Genomic DNA, 21,858 nt, shown 5'->3' with positions numbered 1-21,858 from the left:
CTCACTGCAAGCTCCGCCTCCCGGGTTCACGCCATTCTCCTGCCTCAGCCTCCCGAGTAGCTGGGACTACAGGCGCCCACAACCGCGCCCGGCTAATTTTTTGTATTTTTAGTAGAGACGGGGTTTCACCGTGGTCTCGATCTCCTGACCTTGTGATCCGCCCGCCTCGGCCTCCCAAAGTGCTGGGATTACAGGCGTGAGCCACCGCGCCCGGCCGAGTTCTCATCTTTGAAATGGGCATAAACATAGCACCTACCTCACAGGGTTGTGGTGAGAATTTAAAGCGAAGCCTTTGGGAACTGTGCCTGGCATCTTAAATGTAAATTAAATGTACTGCCTAAGTATTAGCTATCATTATTATCCCAAATTACTCAAATTTGTGTTCAAACCAGGCAAGGCTCCTGGCACCCTCACGCTGACCCAGCAGCCTGGCAGAGCTTCTCGAGCCTCACCTTGACAGCGTGGCCCCGTGCCTTCCTTGGAGAATCCCCCAGTGAGATGTCCACACTCCTCCTCTGGTCCGGTGGCTTCACTGTGACTCGTTCTGCTGGCGTGTGTGGCCGCCGGGGTGGGAAGACCCTTGGGGGTCCCGGGGGAGGGATGTCCGAGGGAGATGGAGGCACAGAGATGGAGCGGGGCACCTCTAGCATGCTCCTGCTCCGGCCCTGGTCAGTGAACTCTGGGGAGCCGAGGCAGATAGGTGCCGTGGGGCTGCCGTGCCGGAACTGCTGGCGCTGCTGCCACTCATAGAGCTGCCACACGGTGCCATCCCGGTGCGCCCGGCGCTCTTCACTCGACATCTTCAGGTGGCTGGCTCGGTCCTGCGCGTACTTGTAGTCACTTGGCAGGTTTCGGGGAGGTGGCGAGGAGCCCCCCGAGGGGTGTCGGGTGCTCCTGGGAAGAGTCTGGTAGTTTTCTGGGAAGGACAGGGATTGGCCAGGACCCTGGCGAGGAAGCGTCTGGTCCAAGGGAAGACTGAGAAGAAAAGGTAAGAACACGTCAGGCCACCAAGTGAGGGTTCTGCCAGGCTTTGGGGAATATACCTAAGTAAACCCACAAAGCTGGGCATGTGGGAGAGTCCTATGAGAACCCCAAAAGAATGATCAAGGCTGACATCCAGGACTTCAGTCACTTCCCCTTTTTGCAGACAACTCCAAAACCATTTTTCTCTGTCAACTTCCTCTGCCAGGACAACTTGGCTACCCCATGCCCATCAATTGGAGTGCAATGTGATTAAACCTGGCTTTTCCTTCTCTCTCCACTGCCAGCAGTCAGCTCTTTCCACGGCTGTGCATATTTATAGAAAAGGCCTCACAATTCTCCAGGTTACCAAGATTTTCTCTCTGCTTGGTATCCTTAGCACCAAGTTCTGGAGGTTCATAAAGGAAGTAGCTGGCATCAGTTCTCTTTTTTCTGGACTATTCTAGACCAGATACTGATTAATTATCTCCCTCCAGATAACTTTGAGATGCTCCTAACTGGTTTCTACTTTGTCCACAGTCAAGTGCTCTGATCAAATCAGTTCCCTATTTCAAAAATTTCTATGGCTCCTTGTCACTTGTGAAATAAAGTCTAAACTCCTCAGCCTGGTACTCACAGCTCGCTAGCAGCTGACCTCAACCCACCTTGCAGGCCTGCTATTTTCTCACTGCTCTTCCTACCAGGGCCACGCCAAATGCCTAGGGCCCAAAACTGAAGGAAGTACTCCATCTCAGGGTCACCCCTGCACGTGCTGGTGCCTGACAGTCAGCCCCACCCTAGTCCTGGCCCAGCCTCCTCCACACCTGAGCAATATCTTGCAGTGGAAAAAGGAAAGGTAGGAGTCTAACCTGGGTTTGAAGCCGAGCTTTATACTTGCTGGCTTTGTGACCCTAGGCAGCTTACCTGACTCTGAACTTCCATTTCCTTACTTCTAACATGAGGACAGTATTACCTGCCTCATAAGGCTCTTCTGAGGAATCAATGAGACAGGTTAGGAAATGCAATCTCCATGTCTGATACACAGAAGGTCCTTCACTAACGTGTGTACCCTTCCTGTCCCTCCTTACTCTTATAACACTGTTCTTCCCTCCCCCTACCTGGATGGTCTCCCCTTGCTCTATTTACCCAAGTCTTACTCATTCTCCAGGATGCTGGCCCATGCCTTCCCCATGTGGACCTTCTGCAGTGCCACAGCCCTCAGTGATCCAGCTCTGTTTGACCTAGTTATCACACTGCCTGTAACTTTTCCAAGGTCCTATATTGATGTGATCTTTTCATACTTGCAAGACATGTTTTCCCAGGCCAAGGTGAAAATTCTTGAAAGACAGGAGCTGTGTTTCAGACCATGGTATTGTCCACAGTCTAAGAAAGTCCTATGCATAATTAGCCCTTCAATAAACACTCCAGCACACAAAGCTGGATATGATTTCAAAAACTACCACCAACTAGGCATCTTATTTTCTTTCTTTTTTGAGACAGATTCTTGCTCTTTTGCCCAGGCTGGAGTGCAGTGGTGCAATCTCTGCTCACTGCAACCTCCACCTCCCGGGTTTAAGGGATTCTCCTGCCTCAGCCTTCTGAGTAGCTGGGACTACAGGTGTGCACCACCATGCCTGGCTAATTTTTGTATTTTTAGTGGAAGCAGGGTTTCACCATGTTGGCCAGGCTGGTCTTGAACTCCTGACCTCAAGAGATCTGCCTGCCTTAGCCTATCAAAGTGCTGGGATTACAGGCATGAGCTACCGTGCCCAGCCTCCACTTTATTTTCTGAGAAGGAAAAAAAATTAAGCAAGGGACGAAGTATGGAATTTTACTAAGCCTGAGAGGCAGCATGATGTTGTAAAAAGAAAACAAGTTTTATAGTCAGACAGGCTTGAGGTCAATTCTGACTCCGCCTTCACCTATCAATTTTATCTAACATTTATTTGGTGCTGACATTGTTGCAGACATTGTTCCAAGCCAACACTACTCAAAGTGTGGCCTGTGTGCCACCAGCATCAGCACCACCTGGGGACTTGTTAAAAATGCAAGTTAATGAAATAAGCCAGGCATGGAAAGACAAATACTGTGTATGACCTCACTTATATGTGGGATCTAAAAAGGTCAAACTCATAGAAGAACAAAGTAGAGAGGTGGTTACCAGAGGTTTGGGAGGGATAAGAGAGATGGAAGAGGAGCTGTTGGTCCAAGGGTGCAAAGTTTCAGTTAGGAGGAATAAGTTCTGGTGACCTACAGCACAGGCATAGTGACAATGGTTAATAATAATGTATATTTCAAAATTACTAAAAGTAGATTTTAAATGTTCTTATCACCAAAAAGAATAAGCAGATAAGGTGATGAATATGTCAATTGGTTTGATGTAATCATTTCACAATGTATACATATATTAAAACACCACATCTATCCCATACATATAATCGTTATTTGTCAATTAAAAATAAGATATATTTTTAAAATGCTTGTTATCAGCCCCACCTCAGACCTACCTAATCAGGGGATGGCGCCCAGGCATCAGTGTCTTAACAAGCCCTCCAGGAGATTCTAGTGCTCTGTAAAGTTTGAGAAACTGTTCTAATTGTTTTAAAACTCAACTCATTTAATCACTTTAGCTATATGACTTCAGGCAAGTATCATCCAAGCCCTCTAAGTCTCACTTTCCTTATTACAAAATGGGGATAGTAAGAACCATTTTGAAAATTGCTGTGAGGATTTGAAATAGTTGTCATTCAAATAAAGCTATCTTTGCCATTGCAGGAGATAACTTTAAGATCTCTTCAACCTACTTGTCGCGCCTGCCAAGTGAGTCAGCCTGTCACTAGGTGGCAGGGTTTGCTATTGATTTCCCAAAGTTAGACACAAATGTGCCTCTGAGACGGGGCAGTGCCTGAATCCTCAAAACTGAGGTGGTAGCGGTGGCGGAAACCAGGCTGGAGGCTTCCTCTGGGGAGTTCGGGACTTGACTAACCATTGTTCATTCTGTCAGAAGCAAAATGTAAACTATGCAAAGCATTTCAGAGCCGTGCTCCCACCCATACGCCCTTCCCGGCTGGCTCTGCAGCTCACTCCCTTGCCTGCCTACAGTGCCTGGAAGGTCAGAGTCCACCCTCACCTCTCCACTGCCCCGCTAGCAGCACCCCAAATCCCCGAGCTTATCCTCTAAGCTGTACCCTCCATTTACACATAGTCTGCCATTTCGGAGTGACCCCAAGGTACCGGTACAATGGTGAGCCCTGGCTCCAGGGGCCAAAACAAGGTAACTGACTATGGAGGAGGAACACAGGAGGAGGTGGTACTGTGGCTGAGGTATAGACCCCATGGGAGCAAGTGGGAGCTTCCAGAGTAGCTTTGCCCCTAACAGCAGATCCATTTGCTGGCCCCCCAACCTCCGGTCTTACCCAAAAACTGGGCTCAAGGTCTCCTCACACCATGCTCTGTGGCCACAGGGCCTCCCTGTCACTGAACAGGCACTAAACAAGATATTCTGATACAGCCACTACAGAAATGGTCATGTGGAAATGCAGTATCATTTTTTATGACCAATTATTATACTTTACTCAGCAGATGTTCCTCAACCTAACTTCCAATCACACAGGACTCCCACTTTCTACTCTGTTCTATACTGTAGTGTTTGAATCTCCTGATCCTAACTCTATTCCCCACCCCAACCTTTCTATTTTACAAGTATGCATTACGTTAAACACTGGGAGGTCAGGGTGGGAAAATGAAAGCCTAAAATTTCAAAACAAGCTCTTAAAATACAGTAAGATTCTAGGAGTATGTCAGTCTGTCTCCCACAAACCATATTCTAAAAAAGTTTAATGATGTGAAATATGTATCTCCCATTAGAAATAATTCCCTGTTGGTTTAAAGCCAAAAATACAGGATCATATTGCAGTTCAAATAACCCTCCTCCCAATGTCTTAATGTGCTCAGTCTAATGAGATTAGCAGTCTTCATGATATGCAAAACAGAGATATCTATCTCACATATTTTCAAATGGAAAATGGAGGAGGTTCCTTTATTCAGCAGCCAGATCTATTATGACTTACTGTAAGAGACTACAAATATATCTTTAAGAAAAAAAATACCTGGGACTATAAGAGGCAGGCCTTTTAAAATACAAGAGAATGATCAGAGACGGAGACACTTTGCTCACTTAAAGACTGACAGCATTTTCTGTTCTATCTTCTGTCTTCAGTTCTTCACTTTTATTCACTTTCTAGCCCATTGAGATCTGCTTCCCCTACTAGAATGAAATTCCTCTCACTGTGTGCTCAGTGACCTCCAAAGCCAATGAGCTGTTCTCCTCTACAGACCTGATGTCTCTCTGCCCCTTAGATAAGAATGGCTCAAATCCCCATCTTGCATCCCAGGGAAAGTCCTGTGCCCTCCCCACCCACCTCTTACTTCCCTGTAAACTTCTCATTCTTTAGGTCTCTGATGCACACCCCACTCCCAACTCTCAAATTCAGGCCATTATGTGTAGTAGAATAACATGGTTTACAGGCTACTGGAGCAGTTATGTAGAGACATTTCATAACTGACAACTTATCACTGCATATCAGTCACCCAGCTTTTGACAGTTTTTTCTGTGCCCCTGCCACGAAGGATTTCTCACTGGCCATGCCGTCTTACTGATTTCAATGCCACCTTTTACTCTGCCTCCTGAGCTAACTTTGACACTGTAGCTCTATTAAGGATGGCAATTCAGGTTTGCCCATCTAAGCCCCTCAAGCAGCTCAGTGGAAAAAGGGTTTCTGCTACCGAGCAAAAGACCCGCCACGTTCTGGACTTTCCTTCAGGGGTGCTCAGCCTCCTTGAAAGGTACTACGTCTCAAGTATCTGCTTTTGGTAGAAAAAAAAACAAAAACAAAAAAAAAGGAAAGGCGGCACCACAGCCAGGTGGAAGTCCTTACCTGCAGCACCGTGCACTGCTGCCTGGACTCCTTCCAGCTGAAACTCTCCCCCACAGAACCTCCAGTTTTCCTCCCCCATCTTCTCCTCACCTCCTTCAAGTGACTTAGTTTTTGCCTGACCCTTAGGCTGGGGGTCCTCAGTGTTCTGTTGTTGGCCCTCTGCGACTGTGCTCTCTCAGTTGAGGATTCTTAGTCCCGGCTGCCCATTAGATCACTGTGGGAGGAGGGACGGGGGAAAATGTGCTTCCTAAAAACCTTATGTCCAGGCTGCAACCCAGACCAATGGAGTCAGATTTCTGCTCAGGGGACTAAGGCCTCACCAAATGTTGAAACTCTCTAGGTGATTCCAATGTACAGCCTAGCAACAGTTTCTTGACTGTGGACGTGCACTAGAATCACCTAGGGAGTTGTATGTATGTATTATTTATTTATTATTTATTTTTTGGAGACAGGTTTTTGCTCTGTCACCCAGGCTGGAGTGCAGTGGTACAGTCATAACTCATTGCAGCCTTGAACTCATGGGCTCAAGTGATCATCCCGCCTTAGCCTCCCAAGAAGCTGGGACCACAGGTGCATGCCACCACATCCAGGTAACTTAAAAAATAAAAAAAATTTTTTTTGGTAGAGATGGTGTCTTGCTATGTTGCCCAGGTTGGTTTCAAACTTCTGGACTCAAGCGATCCTACCACCTCAGCCTCCCAAAGTGCTGGGATTATAGGCATCAACCAGCATACCTGGCCAACCTAAGGAGCTTTGAAAACATACTGATGGCTTGACCTCACCCCAGACCAACTATATCAAAATCTCTGGGGTTGGGCCTCAAATGATCAAACCATGCAGATAGGATTAAGAAACATGGCTCTAAGCATTCCACCCTGGTTAATCTCAACTACTGCCAGGGCATTAGTTACCATCTCTAAGGCAATGACTCTAGAATCCCTCTACAGCCTGTACCCACATTCCCTATAGCCTCCTGGTCATTTCTACCTGGACACTCCAAAAGGACCACATTCCTCATCAAGCTCATGTCTCTTACCTATGCTTATATCTGCTGCACAGCACCATATCTACCTATTAACCAAGCCAAACCTGAATGCTAACTCCACTCCACCCATGTCCAGAACTCTAACTCCCTACTTACATGTCCAAAATGGAAATCCTGATTTCCTCCAACTTGTTCCTTCCTTATCCTTCCCCATCTCAGTAACCACCCAGTTGCTCAAGTCAAAATTCTCTAGGTCTGTTTATTGTAGCATTATTCACAATAGCCAAGATTTGGAAGCAACCTAAGTGTCCATCAGCAGATGAATGGATAAGCAAAATGTGGTACTTATACTCAATGGAGTACTGTTCAGCCATAAAAAAGAATGAAATCCTGTCATTTGCAACAACATAGATGGAACTCGGGGACATTATGTTAAGTGAAATAAGCCAGGCACAGAAAGACAAACTTTGCATGTTCTCACTCATTTGTGGGAGCTAAAAATTAAAACAATTGAACTCATGGAGATAGAGAGTAGAATGATGGTTACCAGAGGCTGGGAAGGGTAGTGGGCAGGGGGGAGTAGGGATGCTTAATGGGTACAAAAATATAGTTAGATAGAATCAGTAAGAGCTAGTATTTGATAGCATAGCAGGATGATTATAGTCAACAACAATTTATTGTACATTTAAAAATAACTAAAAAGGGGTCAGGTGCAGTGGGTCATGCCTATAATCTCAGCACTTTGGGAGGCCAAGATGGGAGGATTGCTTGAAGCCAGAAGTTCGAATCCAGTCTGGTCAACGTAGCAAGATTACATCTTTATCTTAATTTAAAAAATAAAAAATAACTAAAAGGGTACAATTGAATGCTTATAACACAAAGAAATGATAAATTGCCCGAGGTGATGGACACCCCAGTTACCCTGTTTTGATTATTACATATTGCATGCCTGTATCAAAAGATCTCATATACCCATAAATACATGTACCTACTATGTATCCACAAAAATTAAACAAAGTTTTCAAAATTCTACACATCATCCTTGTTGTTTCCCTCATCCTGCATTCGAATTCACTTACAACCTTTGCTGTTTCAACCTCCAAAATGTATCTCAAATTGGTTTATTCATCCTATTTCCATTGTCACCCTCATGGACTACTGCAATAGCCTCCTTCCTAGGCTCTTACCTTCTTCATGAAATATTCATCAGATCACATCACTTACCTGCTTAAAACCTTCCAGTGGTTCCCTATTGCTTTTTCAAATAAAATTCAAATGCCTTACTTTGGAGAATGAGGACCCACATTACATTACCCCTGCCAACTTTCCAACCTCGCTCAGCAGTAAGGTCATCTTACAACCACCTACCAGGGGGCTACTTAGGTCAGCACCAAGAAGAGCAGCTTCCCTTCCCTGTGTCCTCAGACAGTAGCTTTCTGTTTTATTAATAAGATACAAAATGTGAACAAACAGAATTGACACCTGGTCATTCCCAGTTGGGAATGGGAAGGTGTCTTAGCTACAGCATAACAGGCCTTCTCTTCTAGTCTGCTCCACAACAATGTCTATCAGTTACTTAGGAAGGCTCCATTGTGATTTTTCCACCATCCACTCTCACAACTGCCCAGCTGGACCAGATTAAAGAGGCTACAGCAACCTACATATGAACAACACACCCACATACTTGAAAACAGGACTAGGCTATTCCCCTAGGAGCACTGACCACCTCCAGAATCCACAGGTAGAAAGCTTGGGCCTGGCCAACAGGGAGAAGGAAGTGTGACCTTTCAGAGCATGTTATCAGGCCTGTGGCAGACTTGGTCTGGATGCTGGCACATCCACGGCAATCCCTGGGGAGCTCTCTGAATGCACATTGGCTTTGCTATCTCCTCTCTTGTCAGTGATTTGTTTAGAAGCCTGAAAATAGTGAGTGAAATCTGTCACGTCTTTCATAATGAAGACAAAGCACAGTGGCTTCTGGAGACAACAGGGAAGCTAGTGACCCTGAATTCTTCACATTCAGAAATGTGTCCTAATTAATCTGAAATTATAATAAAATACAGACAGTGCTTGGCAAATAGCAAGATATGCATGCCTTCTAAATAATTAAAATCTTCTTGAAGGAATGTATCTGATAAAGCCCAATGTCAACAGTGCCGATGCACTTCTGTATGTGCCTGGAATTAAAAATGAATCTCTACTCACTCTAGTTTCTATAAACATTTCTTGGATGTAGAGAAGTAGCAGCAAAAGAGGAGAAGACTGGTTATCATTTACATGCTGAATGTCTCAAGGCATTCTCTGAGGAGTAGAAAAGACTCTGGTGTAATCGCGTGGGGGCCTTGGAGGCTCACAGACCCAGGACTGAACTCTGGCCTTACCACCTGTGTGCTGTGGGCAGGTTCCTTGACTTCTCCAAGCCTCAGTTTCTGTCAAGGAATATCACCCTTTCTTGCAGGGTTGTTACAGGGATTTACGTAGGTAATGGTGGTAAAGAGTTTAAGGCCGCCCTTACACAGCAAGTGCTCGCTAAATGACAGCTATTGCCACTACATTATTGCACTCATTATAAGCAGTGATCCTGAGTCTATTACTCACCTCCTGCTGTCCCCCTTCTGGGCCCTTGCCCAGTGCTCCACCTGGGCCAGATTGCTCTTCCTTTGGCTGTGTTTTTCAGGGTTGGTCCTGGGAGGAAAGGCCCGCTGGTACCCGCCAGTCCCATTCTGTTCTCCTGGGCCATATGAGGCAGGCAACATTCCATTCTTCTCTGCCCGTTGGGGCTGTGCCTGCTGGCCTCTTGGGCCACTGGGTAAATCCATAAACAAGGCATCCTCCTCAGCCGGCGAGTATGGAGACCTGGCCTTGCTCCGGTCCCGCTTGCCCTCCAGCGGGTCCCTCTGGGAACGGTACTGCTCTCCCTCCTGCTCCTGCCTCTCGAAGTTGACAGTGTCATCATGGCCACGATGAGAACAATCTCTCGTATGTCCGGGTCCCACCCGGCCACATTCGTGACAGGACTCTGTGTGGTTGGCCTGGGGGACAGCCTGCCGCTCCACCTTCTCCATATCCCTGCAATGACAGCAGCACATTCAGTTTGCTCCACAGCCAAGACTCCACGATGAAATGCACTGTACACTCAATCACCTGCAGGCCTTTGCACAGGCTATTCCCTCTGCCCAGAACACCTTTCATGCTCGTGTCCTCACTCTGCCTGCCTAACTTCTGCTCCTTTGGGGATCTGGCTTAAACAACACCTCCTCCAGGAAGCCGCCCTGACATACACTTCCAATTTAGAATAGGATCTTATGCTGATCCCACTGTCACACTAACCGCACTGGACCATAACTGTGTTTATTCATCTAGCTCCCAAATAAACTATGAGTTCTTTTTGGCCAGAGGCCCATCTGGCTGATCATATGCCCAGAACTTCTACACAATGACTGGTATAAAATAGGCACTCTGTAACTACTACTGCAAGAGAGAATGAATAAATTATACATGTGACATTCACATGAAGACCACTCCTGTGCTCCCATTCTACTCTGTGCTACTGATCTTGCCTTTTCCTTTTGCGATTTATCCGTTTGTCTGTCTGGGGCTTAAATGGAAAGCTCCTGAGCTCACGATCCCTCCCACTGGTCTCTAGCACAGCCCAAAGTACAAATGATAGCATAATTAACACTCTTCAAAGATGGTGAATAGAGAATGGGCACAGCAACCTCTTTATGTGAACAGCAACCTGTTTCTATCTTATCAGGGAACAGTTCAAACAGAAACAACTCTCATGTCTATCTACAACAATTCTGTGGAGTATTATTAGTCAGATTTTAACAATAAGGAAACTGAGGCACAGAGAAGATCGATTGTTTGCCCAAGATCAAACAGCTGGAACAGAGTGGAGCCTGGGCTTAAACCCAGGTAGACTCCAGAGCCCATGTGTGGTAGGCTTTGCTCTACTGCCTCTCCACATGTGTCCGTGCAAACCTGGAAGCTATAAAAGAGAATGGGGTGGGGTGATAGGTCAGGGTGTGAACTGAGGCTACAGGAGGAGCTTTGGGACATGGTGGAGGGCTTCTCTTTCATGGTCCATCTCCCCCGGTAAGCTGCCCTTCTCTCTGCCTCCTTGGGGCAGGGTCCTAGTTGTCTGCATCCTGATCACCTGGCACCAGGGATACAATAGTGGCTCCACAAGCTTCACAGAATTTAGATTAGGGAGGCAAGAGAACTTGTTCCAGCTCAGCTCAGATGGACTAGAAAAATTACCAAAGACCTTTACTTAGATGGGGCAGCTGGTTTAGCTATACTCCTTGGTTTAAAAAAAAAAAAAAAAAAAAAAAGGTCCTGGCCTTAAGATCCACCACTCAAAATGGGGCCAAGCCAGAGGCATTTTCTTCTCCACATGAGAGTACATAATAGAAATGCTACTGCATTTACATCTCGGTGGCCACACCCCAGGTGTCTTTGCAACAACTTCAGAACCTCAGCTACCAATAATCAACACAGATTCAGGGCAGAATCAACTCACCCTGAGAGCCAGAGCTAGTTAGAATGTCAATATAATGTGAAAATACAATCCTCCACATGGGGTCTGCTTTTCACTGTGTGTGGGTCTGTTGCCTTTAACTTAGGCAGGGTGATATGGTTTGGCTGTGTCCTCACCCAAATCTCATCTTGAACTGTAGTTCCCATAATCCCCATGTGTCGTGGGAAGGATCTGGTGGTAGGAAATTGAATCATGAGGGAGGGTACCCTCATGCTGTTTTCCTGACAGTGAGCATGTTCTCATGAGATCTGATGCTTTTAGAAGCAGCTTTTCTCTTTTTGCTTGGCACTTCTTCCTGCCATCATGCAAAGAAGGACATGTTTGCTTTCCCTTCCACCATGATTGTAAGTTTCTTGAGGCCTCCCCAGCCATGTGGAACTGTGAGTCAATAAACCTCTTTCCTTTATAAATTATCCATTCTTGGGCAGTTCTTCATAGCAGTGTGAGAATGGACTAATATACAGGGAGAACTGAGAAAAGCAATCACTCGTCTCGCTGTTCATGTACCAATGTCTTTTCCATGGAAACCCCAAGCTTTGTGGAAAAAAATAATGCATCTTTGGAACTCCTTTTATCCAACAAAGGACTTCTTTCCTCTCCAACCTCCACGCTGTATCCACTGCCCTTCTGATAACAGCATTTCAATTTTCATTTGGGGATCACTTTCTCCTACCCTCAGTCCAGGTGGTTCAGGTGCTGCTGACTCCCTGTCCAGCTGAGGGTCCACAGTCTCAGTGACTGGTTCAGGAGTTGACTACTCCAGGCCAATCAGAGTCAGCCCTGGGACTTGGGTTGGAGCTGCTGCAATTGTGTGGGAAGGCACCGCTTAAGAATGAAGTTAACACAAAGGAAAGCAGGTGGAGAAACATACAATCCTAAAAACTTGGCTCAAGCTCCTACATCTAACCATATGTAAACCAGATATCTCTTTGGATTTTTTAGTTGTTAATAAATAAATTCCTTCTTCTTCTTCTTTTTTTTAACAGCATCTTGCTCTCTCACCCAGGCTGCAGTGCAGTGGCATGATCATGGCTCACTGTAGCCTTGATCTGCTGGGCTTAAGTGATCCTCCCACCTCAGCCTCCTGAGTAGCTGGGACTACAGGTGCATGCCACCATGCTCTGCTAATTAAAAAAAAAAAAAAAATTTGTAGAAACTGGGTCTCGCTATGTTGCCCAGGCTGGTCTCAAACTCCTGGGTTCAAATGGTCCACCTGCCTCAGCCCCCCAAAGTTTTAAGATTACAAGCATGAGCCACCCTGCCGGGCCTAAATTCCCTTTTTCAGTTATTAGTTTGAGTTTGGTTTCTGCTACTTATACTGGAAGGGGTCCTGCCTATTAAATCATTTTACAATGACATATTGAGATATTGATGAGTGAGGGCCCATCCATTGTTAACATTCAGTGGCTCTATAAATTCCAGTAGGAGGAAAATATGGGAAATATTCAGGAGCCCATGCTTAAAGAAAAAGTAATTCAGCTGGGTGTGGTGGCATGCCAAGGAAGGTGAATCACCTGAGGTCAGGGGTTCGAGAACAGCCTGACCAACATGGTGAAACCCTGACTCTACCAAAAATACAAAAATTAGCTGGGCATGGTGGTGTGTACCTGTAGTCCCAGCTACTCAGGAGGTTGAGGCAGGAGAATTGCTTGAACCTGGGAGGCAGAGGTTGCCGTGAGCTGAGATTACACCACTGCACTCCAGCCTGGGTGAGAGAGCCAGACTCCACCTCAAAAAAGAAAAAGTAATTCTTACTGTAAGCTTATAAAGGGACAACCCTGTTCCACAATGCACATAGGACAGTTTTTTTCTCTTTTTTCTTTTTTACACACGATGGGTTTTAGCTTTGTCTTTCCTTTCTCCCTTTAATCCTCCATAACTAGATTAGTGTAACCTGAACCAACAGTCCTCGAGTTGCCTAAGTTGGCCATTATCTTCTTTTTCTTTTTTTGATACAGGGTCTCACTATGTCACCAAGGATAGAATGCACTAGCATGAACAGAGCTCACCACAGCCTCAACCTCCGAGGATCAAGTGATCCTTCCACCTCTGACTCCTGCGTAACTGGTACCACGGGCTCCTGCCACCACGTCTGGCTAATTTTTAGTTTTTTTTTCTTTTGTAGAGACAAGGCCTTTCTTGTTGCCCGGGCTGGTCTCGAAATCCTGAGCTCAAGCAATCATCCCAACTCAGCCTCCAGAAGTGCTGGGATTACAGGCATGAACCACTGTGCCAGGCCTATCTTCTTTATTATTTCTTACATCCAGGAAACCACCCACAGAGGATGTGCTGAGGCTACTTCAGAGATGATGAAGGCTCTGGCTGCCCTCTGGATCACACTCTGGCCAAGTTGCTGAAGCTTTAGAATCTGGCATGCTGCTTTGGTTACACTTGCTCTGATATTTCTAAGTGGTTATTCCAATTGTGATACCCAGGTAATTGTATCTCCTTGTTATTCACACCCCAAAGATAAAGAGCACCTTGTCATAAGAGCCAGATAGTGAAACAAATATGCCACCTATGGGTATGATACTAGAATTGAGAGGAAATGAAGGATTCTTCAACTCTGGAACCCAAAGATTGTGGGCACAAAGTCTCAGCCCAACCAATTGTAACATGGATTTTTCTTCCTTCCCTAACCAATCACCATGTATTTACCGAGCACCTATACAGACCCCATTGGGACAGGCACCTGGGAGTATAAGAAAGTAGTACAGAAAATAGCCTTTGCCTTCAAAGCCAGACAACCCTGAAGCCCAATTTAATTATGGTAACCACATTGAATACTGTTCCCATAAACAACTGACCCTCAAATCATGGAGTCTGTTAGTCTTCTCTAACCTTGGAGCTAATTTAACCATAAGTCTTAGTCCTTACTATGACTGTACATGAGTATATACACTCCCATATATGCCAGTGCTTCCTGGAAATAAATTTGACAGAGGATGATAAATCATTTTCTTTAGATTAATACCAGCATTTATTGCAAAACAAAGCTTTAGAGGGCGGCTAAGCGAATGGTAGTCAGTTTGCCACTGGGCAGTTTTCTAGCCCTGAAGACTTTGGGGTTATGAACAGTTCCTTATTCCCATGGCTCCCGGGACTTACATAAGATGTGCCTTTGTGCACAAAATGTTCCTGCTCTGGATGCAGGTAAGAAAGGTGAAAGTAATATTCCCTACTCCCCCACCTTACCGGACCTAAACATTTAACTTACTAAGTTATGGAATTTAAGGTAAAAAAAGTTTTTTGGTATTCTCCCTGTCTCTTTGCATTCCCAACAATTTAACACATGACTTCTCAAGTCAGGACACTTGTCACAAAACAGATCTGCAATGCTCGATTTAGCACAATGATGGGAAAGAATGAAGCACCCCTCGGCTGTCAATGACTGTATTACTCAGGCAGCTTGGCCATGCAGAGCATAGATGTTTAGCTAAGACAACACAAGCCTTTCCAGATGGGCTGCTGTTCCCATGCAGGTCATGCTACGATCATGAACATCTGAAACCAGTCACTGTTCAAGAACACAGAAAATTCCTGACACTCAGTGACCATTTTGGCCATATGTGTCACTTTTTGAAAATAACAGCAGGCACAGATTTTAGAACCAGTTGGACCTAGATTCAAGAACTGGTTCCACCACACATAAACTGTGTGACCTTGGGCAAGGGACATCTCTAGTCTCAAGTTCTCCATCTGTAAAATGGGATAACAGTGTCTCCTTGGGCTGTTGTGAGGATTAATGGAGACAATGCAGAGAAACAGCATAGCACAGTGTCTGGCACACAGTATGCCCTCAAATACAAATGTCTTTACTACCCAACAGGTATTCCCTCCTCCTCTGCCCCAATTTTTTCAAAGTGGCAATGTACACTGCAAAACACTTACATTTTCCAACCTCCCTTGTAGCTGAGGATGATCATATAACATAGCTTTGGCCAATAAGATATAAGCATAAATTGCTAGGTGGGGTCCTCCAGGAAAGTCTTTATAAGAAGGCAAGCTTAGCTAACCCCTCTCTTCTTCCTGCCTGGGATTTAGACTTTGCTGAACTGCAACATGATAAAAATAAGGACGCCAGTCATATGCTAAAAGCTGGGTAGAAGGAGATAAAGAGCCCATGTCCCTGACTGCATGACAGTGCCACTGTACCAATCTACTGACTACCCCTGGATTCCTGCTATGGGAGAAAACTAAAACCCAATTTGATTATGCCACCCTAAATTGGGTTGTTCTATTTCTAGCAACCAGACATGACCCCTAACTGTTACAAGGGGCTACTCTTACCATTGACTGGGGTTGGGCCCCAGCATTTCTAGCATATCACAGAATACTATTTGTCTGTTTAGAGCAAATTCTTATTTTCCCTTCCAAGTGGGAAGAGCACATACCTCAGACTGTTGATACTTCTCTCTTATTTCTTTTCTTCACAAGAACTTGAATGTTCACAGATCTTACCAAGCAACTGTGCACTGATTATTTTATTCTGCCTCCAAATCATTTATCTCATCAGGCAATAAGGAATAATATTTCCCTCTATCTTAATGCTAAATGCGCACACACCCCACACACATTCAATCTCATTCAAATACTGAGATAGGAAGAGGAATGACAGCTTGTAGGGGCTTGATAGAACCTTAGTCCTGATGACCGACATAGCCTTTCTGTTGTAATCCCACTCAAAGGATCCCTCCCAACTCACCTCACCTAAATGACCAAACTAGGAGCCCAAGAACAAGAACCCAGGCCACTGAGAGTCTTGGAGAGTTGGATCTGAGCCAGGCCAGATGATGAAGTCCTGCCATGGGAAAGCAGCTCAGCCTGTGTTAACAGATCCTGAGTCCTGAGCACTGATCTGCAGTCTGGGCATAATCAATAGACTTGTACAAAAGACTGAAGAGAAAGGAGCCCAAAGTATGCAGAGCACCCTAAGGCAGGCTCGCTCTTTTGAATGAGTTCCTAGCATTTGAGAAATGGAGAAGGGAGTTAGTTTCTTCTTTTCCCCAGAGTTAAATAGGGCAGCCCCCTTGGGATGGAGGGAGAATAGCCTGCTACTTTTCATGCTGTGCTCTGCCTAAATTAACAAGAGGGCTTGACAGCTTTGATGACACCCTCCACAATCCTTCAGGCCTCCCTCCCACAGAGAAGAGCAAGGCTGCAAAATAAATGAAACAACCAGAATGCTAGGCTGAGGTTGCCTCCTGCCTCAGTAGAGCAGCTATTGGCAAAGTCCCTTTTAAAGCTGTAGGGATTGACAAACCAGATTAAGAAAAGGAAAAAGCTACTCCAGGCCTGCCAGCCCTCCTCACTTTGTTCATTCCTGCCTGGAGAATCCTTCTCTGTTTCTTTTACCTGGGTAAGCCATGCCACCAGTCACAGCTCAACCTGAGCCACCCTGAAGCTCTAGCACACACCACGCTCACTCACTTTCCATCTCCCCAGGGAAACCAGCAGTCACGGTCTGGGAGATACACTTTTTTAATGGCCAGGGCTTGGTTATTGCTACCATATGCTAGGTCCTACTGTGTGCTAGGAATCTGTTACGGACAACCTGTAATCCCTGTAACAATTCTGCAAGGTCGGGACTGAGCCCAGAGAGGCTGAGGGCACACACAACTACTGGATTACCTATAATAAATGGACTCTAATAAAGGACAGGAATCTGGCAGTGGCAGCCATCACTGACTGAGCACTTACTGAATGCAAAACTCTGAGCTAAGCACTTTACTACCTCTTCTTATCATCACACAAACCCACAGTGCTAGAGACATTTTTCTTTCATGAAAGGTAATAAAAGTGGCCGGGCATGGTGACTCACATCTGTAATCCCATTACTTTCAGAGGTCAAGGTAGGTGGATCACCTGAGCTCAGGAGTTCAAGACCAGCCTGGCCAACACGGCGAAACCCCATTTCTATTAAAAATACAAAAAATATTAGCCAGGCATGGTGGCAGGCATCTGTAGTCCCAGCCACCCAGGAAACTGAGGCAGGAGAATTGTTTGAATCTGGGAGGTGGAGGTTGCAGTGAGCTGAGATCATGCCATTGCACTCCAGTCTGCGTGACAAAGCCAAACTCCCTCTCATTAAAAAAAAAAAAAAAAAAAAAAGGGGGAATGAAAGTGATGCTCAGAGAGATTAGCCAACTTGCCTTGGATCATCCAACTAGTGACATAAGCAGGACTCAAACCTCATCTGATACGACTCCAAAGCCCTGTGCAAGGCTAAAAACATGTCTATAAATTACTTCTGGTGAGGATCCAAGAGGCTAGTCCAGTCTCCGGGGCTGTCCAGCTACACTTCGCCAATGGTGATTAGAGTTTGGAAGGCCAAAGACTTAGCTCTCAAAGACAGTGCAAATAACCCAGAATGTGTGGGCCACTTCTGAGCAGCCCGATCCCCCACGCACGAGTCCCAGGAGAATGTTCTGATCACTCCCAGCCATCCCAAATCCTCACTGGAACATCTTATAGGTAGAGGTTTCTCAACTGTTTTGTTCATCTGTTCATCCATTCATCTGCCTACCCACCTGGCCAGCCAAACATCTATGTACCTGTTGCAGATCATAATCTCGAAAGATACAATCCTGAACACCATAATCCCGAAAGGTCAAAATCCCTAAAGTCGAAAATTACAATCCCAAAAGATTAAAATCCAGAATGTTGAAATCTTAAAAGCCAGATGTGGTAATGGAGAAGCCAAATATCATTCCTTCTTCCTGTATTCCCGCACAATGGAAGAGATCAGCAAAACTGTTCCCTCGCAAAATGATGAAAATCCAGAATGCTGAAATCCTAAAGGCCAGATGTAGTAATGGAAAAGCCAAGTATTCCTTCATCCTATATTCCTTACAGAACAATGGAAGAGATCAGTAAAACTGTTCGCTTGCAAAATAGCTATGGTAAGTGTACAGGGCTACTTAATGGTGAAAGACAAAAGTTTAAAAGCTAATTATCACTGGTGCTGCAAAAGGGGAAGAGCGCTTAATTGCAACAGCTGAGCAAGAACCAGAGTTTCAAATGGACAGCAAATACTACATTTCTATACTACAACCATTCTCTAAATGCAAGTACAGCGAGTATTTTGAAAAACATAAAAGTGAAAATGCAAGCAAAAAATACCAGAAATCTCCCCTACCAAATTATTCAACCATGTATAACATCTGTCCCTTCACACATAGGGCCAATTTGCTACGTTATGTGTTTCACCTTCACGTTGTTCCCAATACTGGAGGTACAAATTGTATAAAGACTTTTAGAGAGCTCTAATTTGTTTTACACATCTTTTGCAAATTTGACTCCTTGAAAGTGCATTATCACAAGGTTGACTTTGTGTGTAAGCATTGTATGTTTGTAAAACTGCTGAAGCTTCCTCAAAAAATGAAGAAGTGTTCCTTTTTTATACCTCCATTTGTGAAAGATAAAACTTCTTGAGATTTCAGCTCTTTGGATAACTGCAAAGTTTGGGCTCCAAATGAAAATTTGTAGCCCAAACCCCCATGTATCTACGCATTAACTGAACACTTATTATATGCCAGGCACTGACAGGTGAGACCTATGCAGTTCTCATTTTCAAGGAGCTTAATTCTCGTAAGGGTGACAATGAGAAAGCAGGTCAGCATAACTTTAGCATGAAAGACCTATGAATAAGGAATGACAGTATACTACAAACAGGGACATCTGACACGCTGAATAGTCAGGAAAGGAGGAAATATCATTCTTCTAGGCTAACCTGAGGATATGCTGGGGTTGCCCTGGTGCAGGTGAGAGGGCTGGTAAAGTGGGTGAGCAAAGCCCAGAGGGATCCTGGTTGCCTCATGAGAAGGACCTCTATCCTCCCACACCTCATCAGTCTATTCTCCCCTTGCTCACTTTGGTTCAGCCATGCTCTACGCTCATTTGTACATGCCATCACCTCTGCCCAGAACACGCTTCCTCAAAGTTTTGTGTATCTGACTTTCTTGTATCAATCAGGCCCCATCTAGAATCCTTCCCTGACCACCCAAACAAAAGTGGCTACTCCCTTGCCCTAGTCCTACCCTAATTCATCACTCGGTCTTACTGCCTTCATGCATAGATCTTGATACAAATTGTCCTAATGATTTCTTGTTTTCCTGTTTATGGTTTGTCTTCCTGCCCCACCCCTCCAGAATGTAAGCAGCATGGCATCTTGCCTCTCTCTCTTTGAACACTACTGTATTCTTAGCATCTTTAACAGTGTTTGACCCACAGTATGCCATATATATATATATCCCAGCACTTTGGGAGGCCAAAGTGGGTGGATCATCTGAGCTCAGGAGTTATATATATATATATATATAAACTTTTTTTTTTTTTTTTTTTTTTTTGAGATGGAGTCTTGCTGTATCACCCAGGCTGGAGTGCAGTGGTGTGGTTTCAGCTCACTACAACCTCCTCCTCCCAGATTCAAGTGATTCTCCTGCCTCAGCCTCCTGAGTAGGCGGGATTACAGGCATGTGCCACCAAGCTAATTTTTGTATTTTTAGTAGAGAGAGAGTTTTGCCATGTTGGCCAGGCTGGTCTCAAACCCCTGACTTCAGGTGATCCACCTGCCTAGGAGTCCCAAAGTGCTGGGATTACAGGCATGAGACACCACACCTGGCCACCCTTAATAAATATTTACAGAATAAAAGACTAAATGGATGAATGCATGAACAAATGCACCAATTCAAGTTGCTGAAAGAAGTTCAGCATGCCACAGAGAATGGGAAATGGCAGGAGATGAACCAAAGGTCTCTGTAGGGACCAGGTCCATGCAGAGTTTCCAACGACTAAGGAAATTGGACTTTATTCTAAAGGTGACTCTACTGTAAGTTTCTTTAGTCCCAAGACAGGACTGCAGCTACTCCAGAGAACACAGAGGTTAGGAAATTGAGAAAAAAGATGAGTTCTGTTTCTGATATACCCTCCTGCCTGGGTGGGTCACTTGTCAGTTTTGTGAGCTGCAAATAGCCTCCTTACTTAGTGCTTTAGCTTATTACAGAGGAAAAAACATCCTTAGACAAGATAGAAAAGGGACTATTATGGGGGAAGTTGGTAAGGCAGATTTCAAAAAGGTTGTAGAGAATCAAAAACCAGAGTCCACAGCATGGACAGTGGAAGAATATGGACGTGGGGCAGAAGATGACTGGCAGGGGTAGAGAGTAGGCCCTGCCAGTAGTGCAGGGTGTCCCTCACAGCATGTGGTGTGGGATCTCAAAAATACTGGAATTCATGTCTATCATGGAGTTCTGAAGCCTGTGTAACAAACAAGAGAACAAAAAGTCAGAGGTGCAGGTTAGGTGCTGTGGCTTACTCCTGTAATCCTAACACTTTGGGAGGCTGAGGTAGGTGGATCACTTGAGCCCAGGAGTTCCAGGCCAGCCTAGGCATCATGGTGAAACCCCATCTCTACAAAAAATACAAAAAATGAGCCAGGCACAGTGGCACATGCCTGTAGTCCTAGCTATTTGGGAGGCTGAGGTGGGAGGTTCACTTGAGCCTGGGAGGCAGAGGTTGCAGTGAGCCAAGATCATGCCACTGCACTCCAGCCTGATGACAGAGTGAGACTTTGTCTCAAATAAAAATGTCAGAGTTGCAGTGAGGCTTTTAGCTCTGCTCCTGGGCCAGAAGAATAGGAAGAAGCTGGGGGAAGTGGGAGCTGAAGACAGATAGGACTTAGGGATGGGGCTTTAAGGACCCTGAACTGTTGAACAACTCACACTGCTAGGAGATGAGTATATCCTGGCAGGGAAGAGAGTGCAGTTTGTTCATAGGAGACCCATCATTGAGATCTAGGAATTAATGATGAAACTGGAAGGAGGTAAAGAGAAAACGGCTGAAAATACTGTCAAAGCAAATCCTATGGAAGTTAATATAGCTGATAGGGAGCACCTACTATGTCTCAGGCACTGGACTAAGCAAGCACTTGATACATTTAATTTAATCCTTGTAGCAAGCCTATGAATTAAGAAAAATCAAGGTTTCAAAAGCATGCATAATTTGCACAAGATGACACTGCCAGAAAGTAGTAGAGCAGGGATCTGAACCCAGGTCTATCCGATTTCAGAGACTAAGCACTGGGAAGAGATTCTTAAGGCAAAAGAAATAGGTATAGTAGGAAGTGAGGGATAAATCAGCCAGCCTGGACATTGATTATTGATGCCCTCTTTACCATGTCCCAGTAAGCCATTTCTGCCCATGGTTCTCTGCCCACGGAGTCTTAACACTTCCTTGGGAACCCACACCACCTCGCTCTTAGTCCTCACGGCCTGGATATGGTTCCACCCCTGGTTCTCAGAAGTGAAGCATGTGTTTCAGGCCTCCGCTATCAGCATGATGTTGTCCCTGGCCACGGGAGACGGTTGGGGACACAAATGCAAACTAAACCTGTCTAATCAGTATGAATCTCAGAGCTTCTGGACCAGACCCTG

General features: G+C 45.3%; 1 protein-coding gene across 50 annotated transcripts in view; it reads right to left on the bottom strand.

The window, feature by feature from the left end:
* Positions 1-21,858, bottom strand: part of PLEKHA7 (pleckstrin homology domain containing A7) — a 239,888-nt gene that overhangs the window by 37,711 nt on the left and 180,319 nt on the right. For 42 of the 50 annotated variants that reach the window (XM_074014161.1, XM_065528439.1, XM_065528441.1 and 39 more), the window contains 2 exons: positions 9,481-9,951; positions 453-975 (listed from right to left, as the gene is read on the bottom strand). In XM_074014161.1, the coding sequence (XP_073870262.1) occupies positions 453-975; positions 9,481-9,951 (994 nt within the window). The remainder of the gene's footprint in view (positions 1-452; positions 976-9,480; positions 9,952-21,858) is intronic. The other 8 variants (XM_065528451.1, XM_074014162.1, XM_074014171.1 and 5 more) reach the window with 1 other exon arrangement.

This window comes from Macaca fascicularis, chromosome 14 (genome assembly GCF_037993035.2).
Source record: "Macaca fascicularis isolate 582-1 chromosome 14, T2T-MFA8v1.1".
NCBI classification, from domain to species: Eukaryota; Metazoa; Chordata; class Mammalia; order Primates; family Cercopithecidae; genus Macaca; species Macaca fascicularis.
The sequence above is the reverse complement of the archived record's forward strand: the minus strand, read 5'-3'. Positions and strand labels throughout refer to the sequence as shown.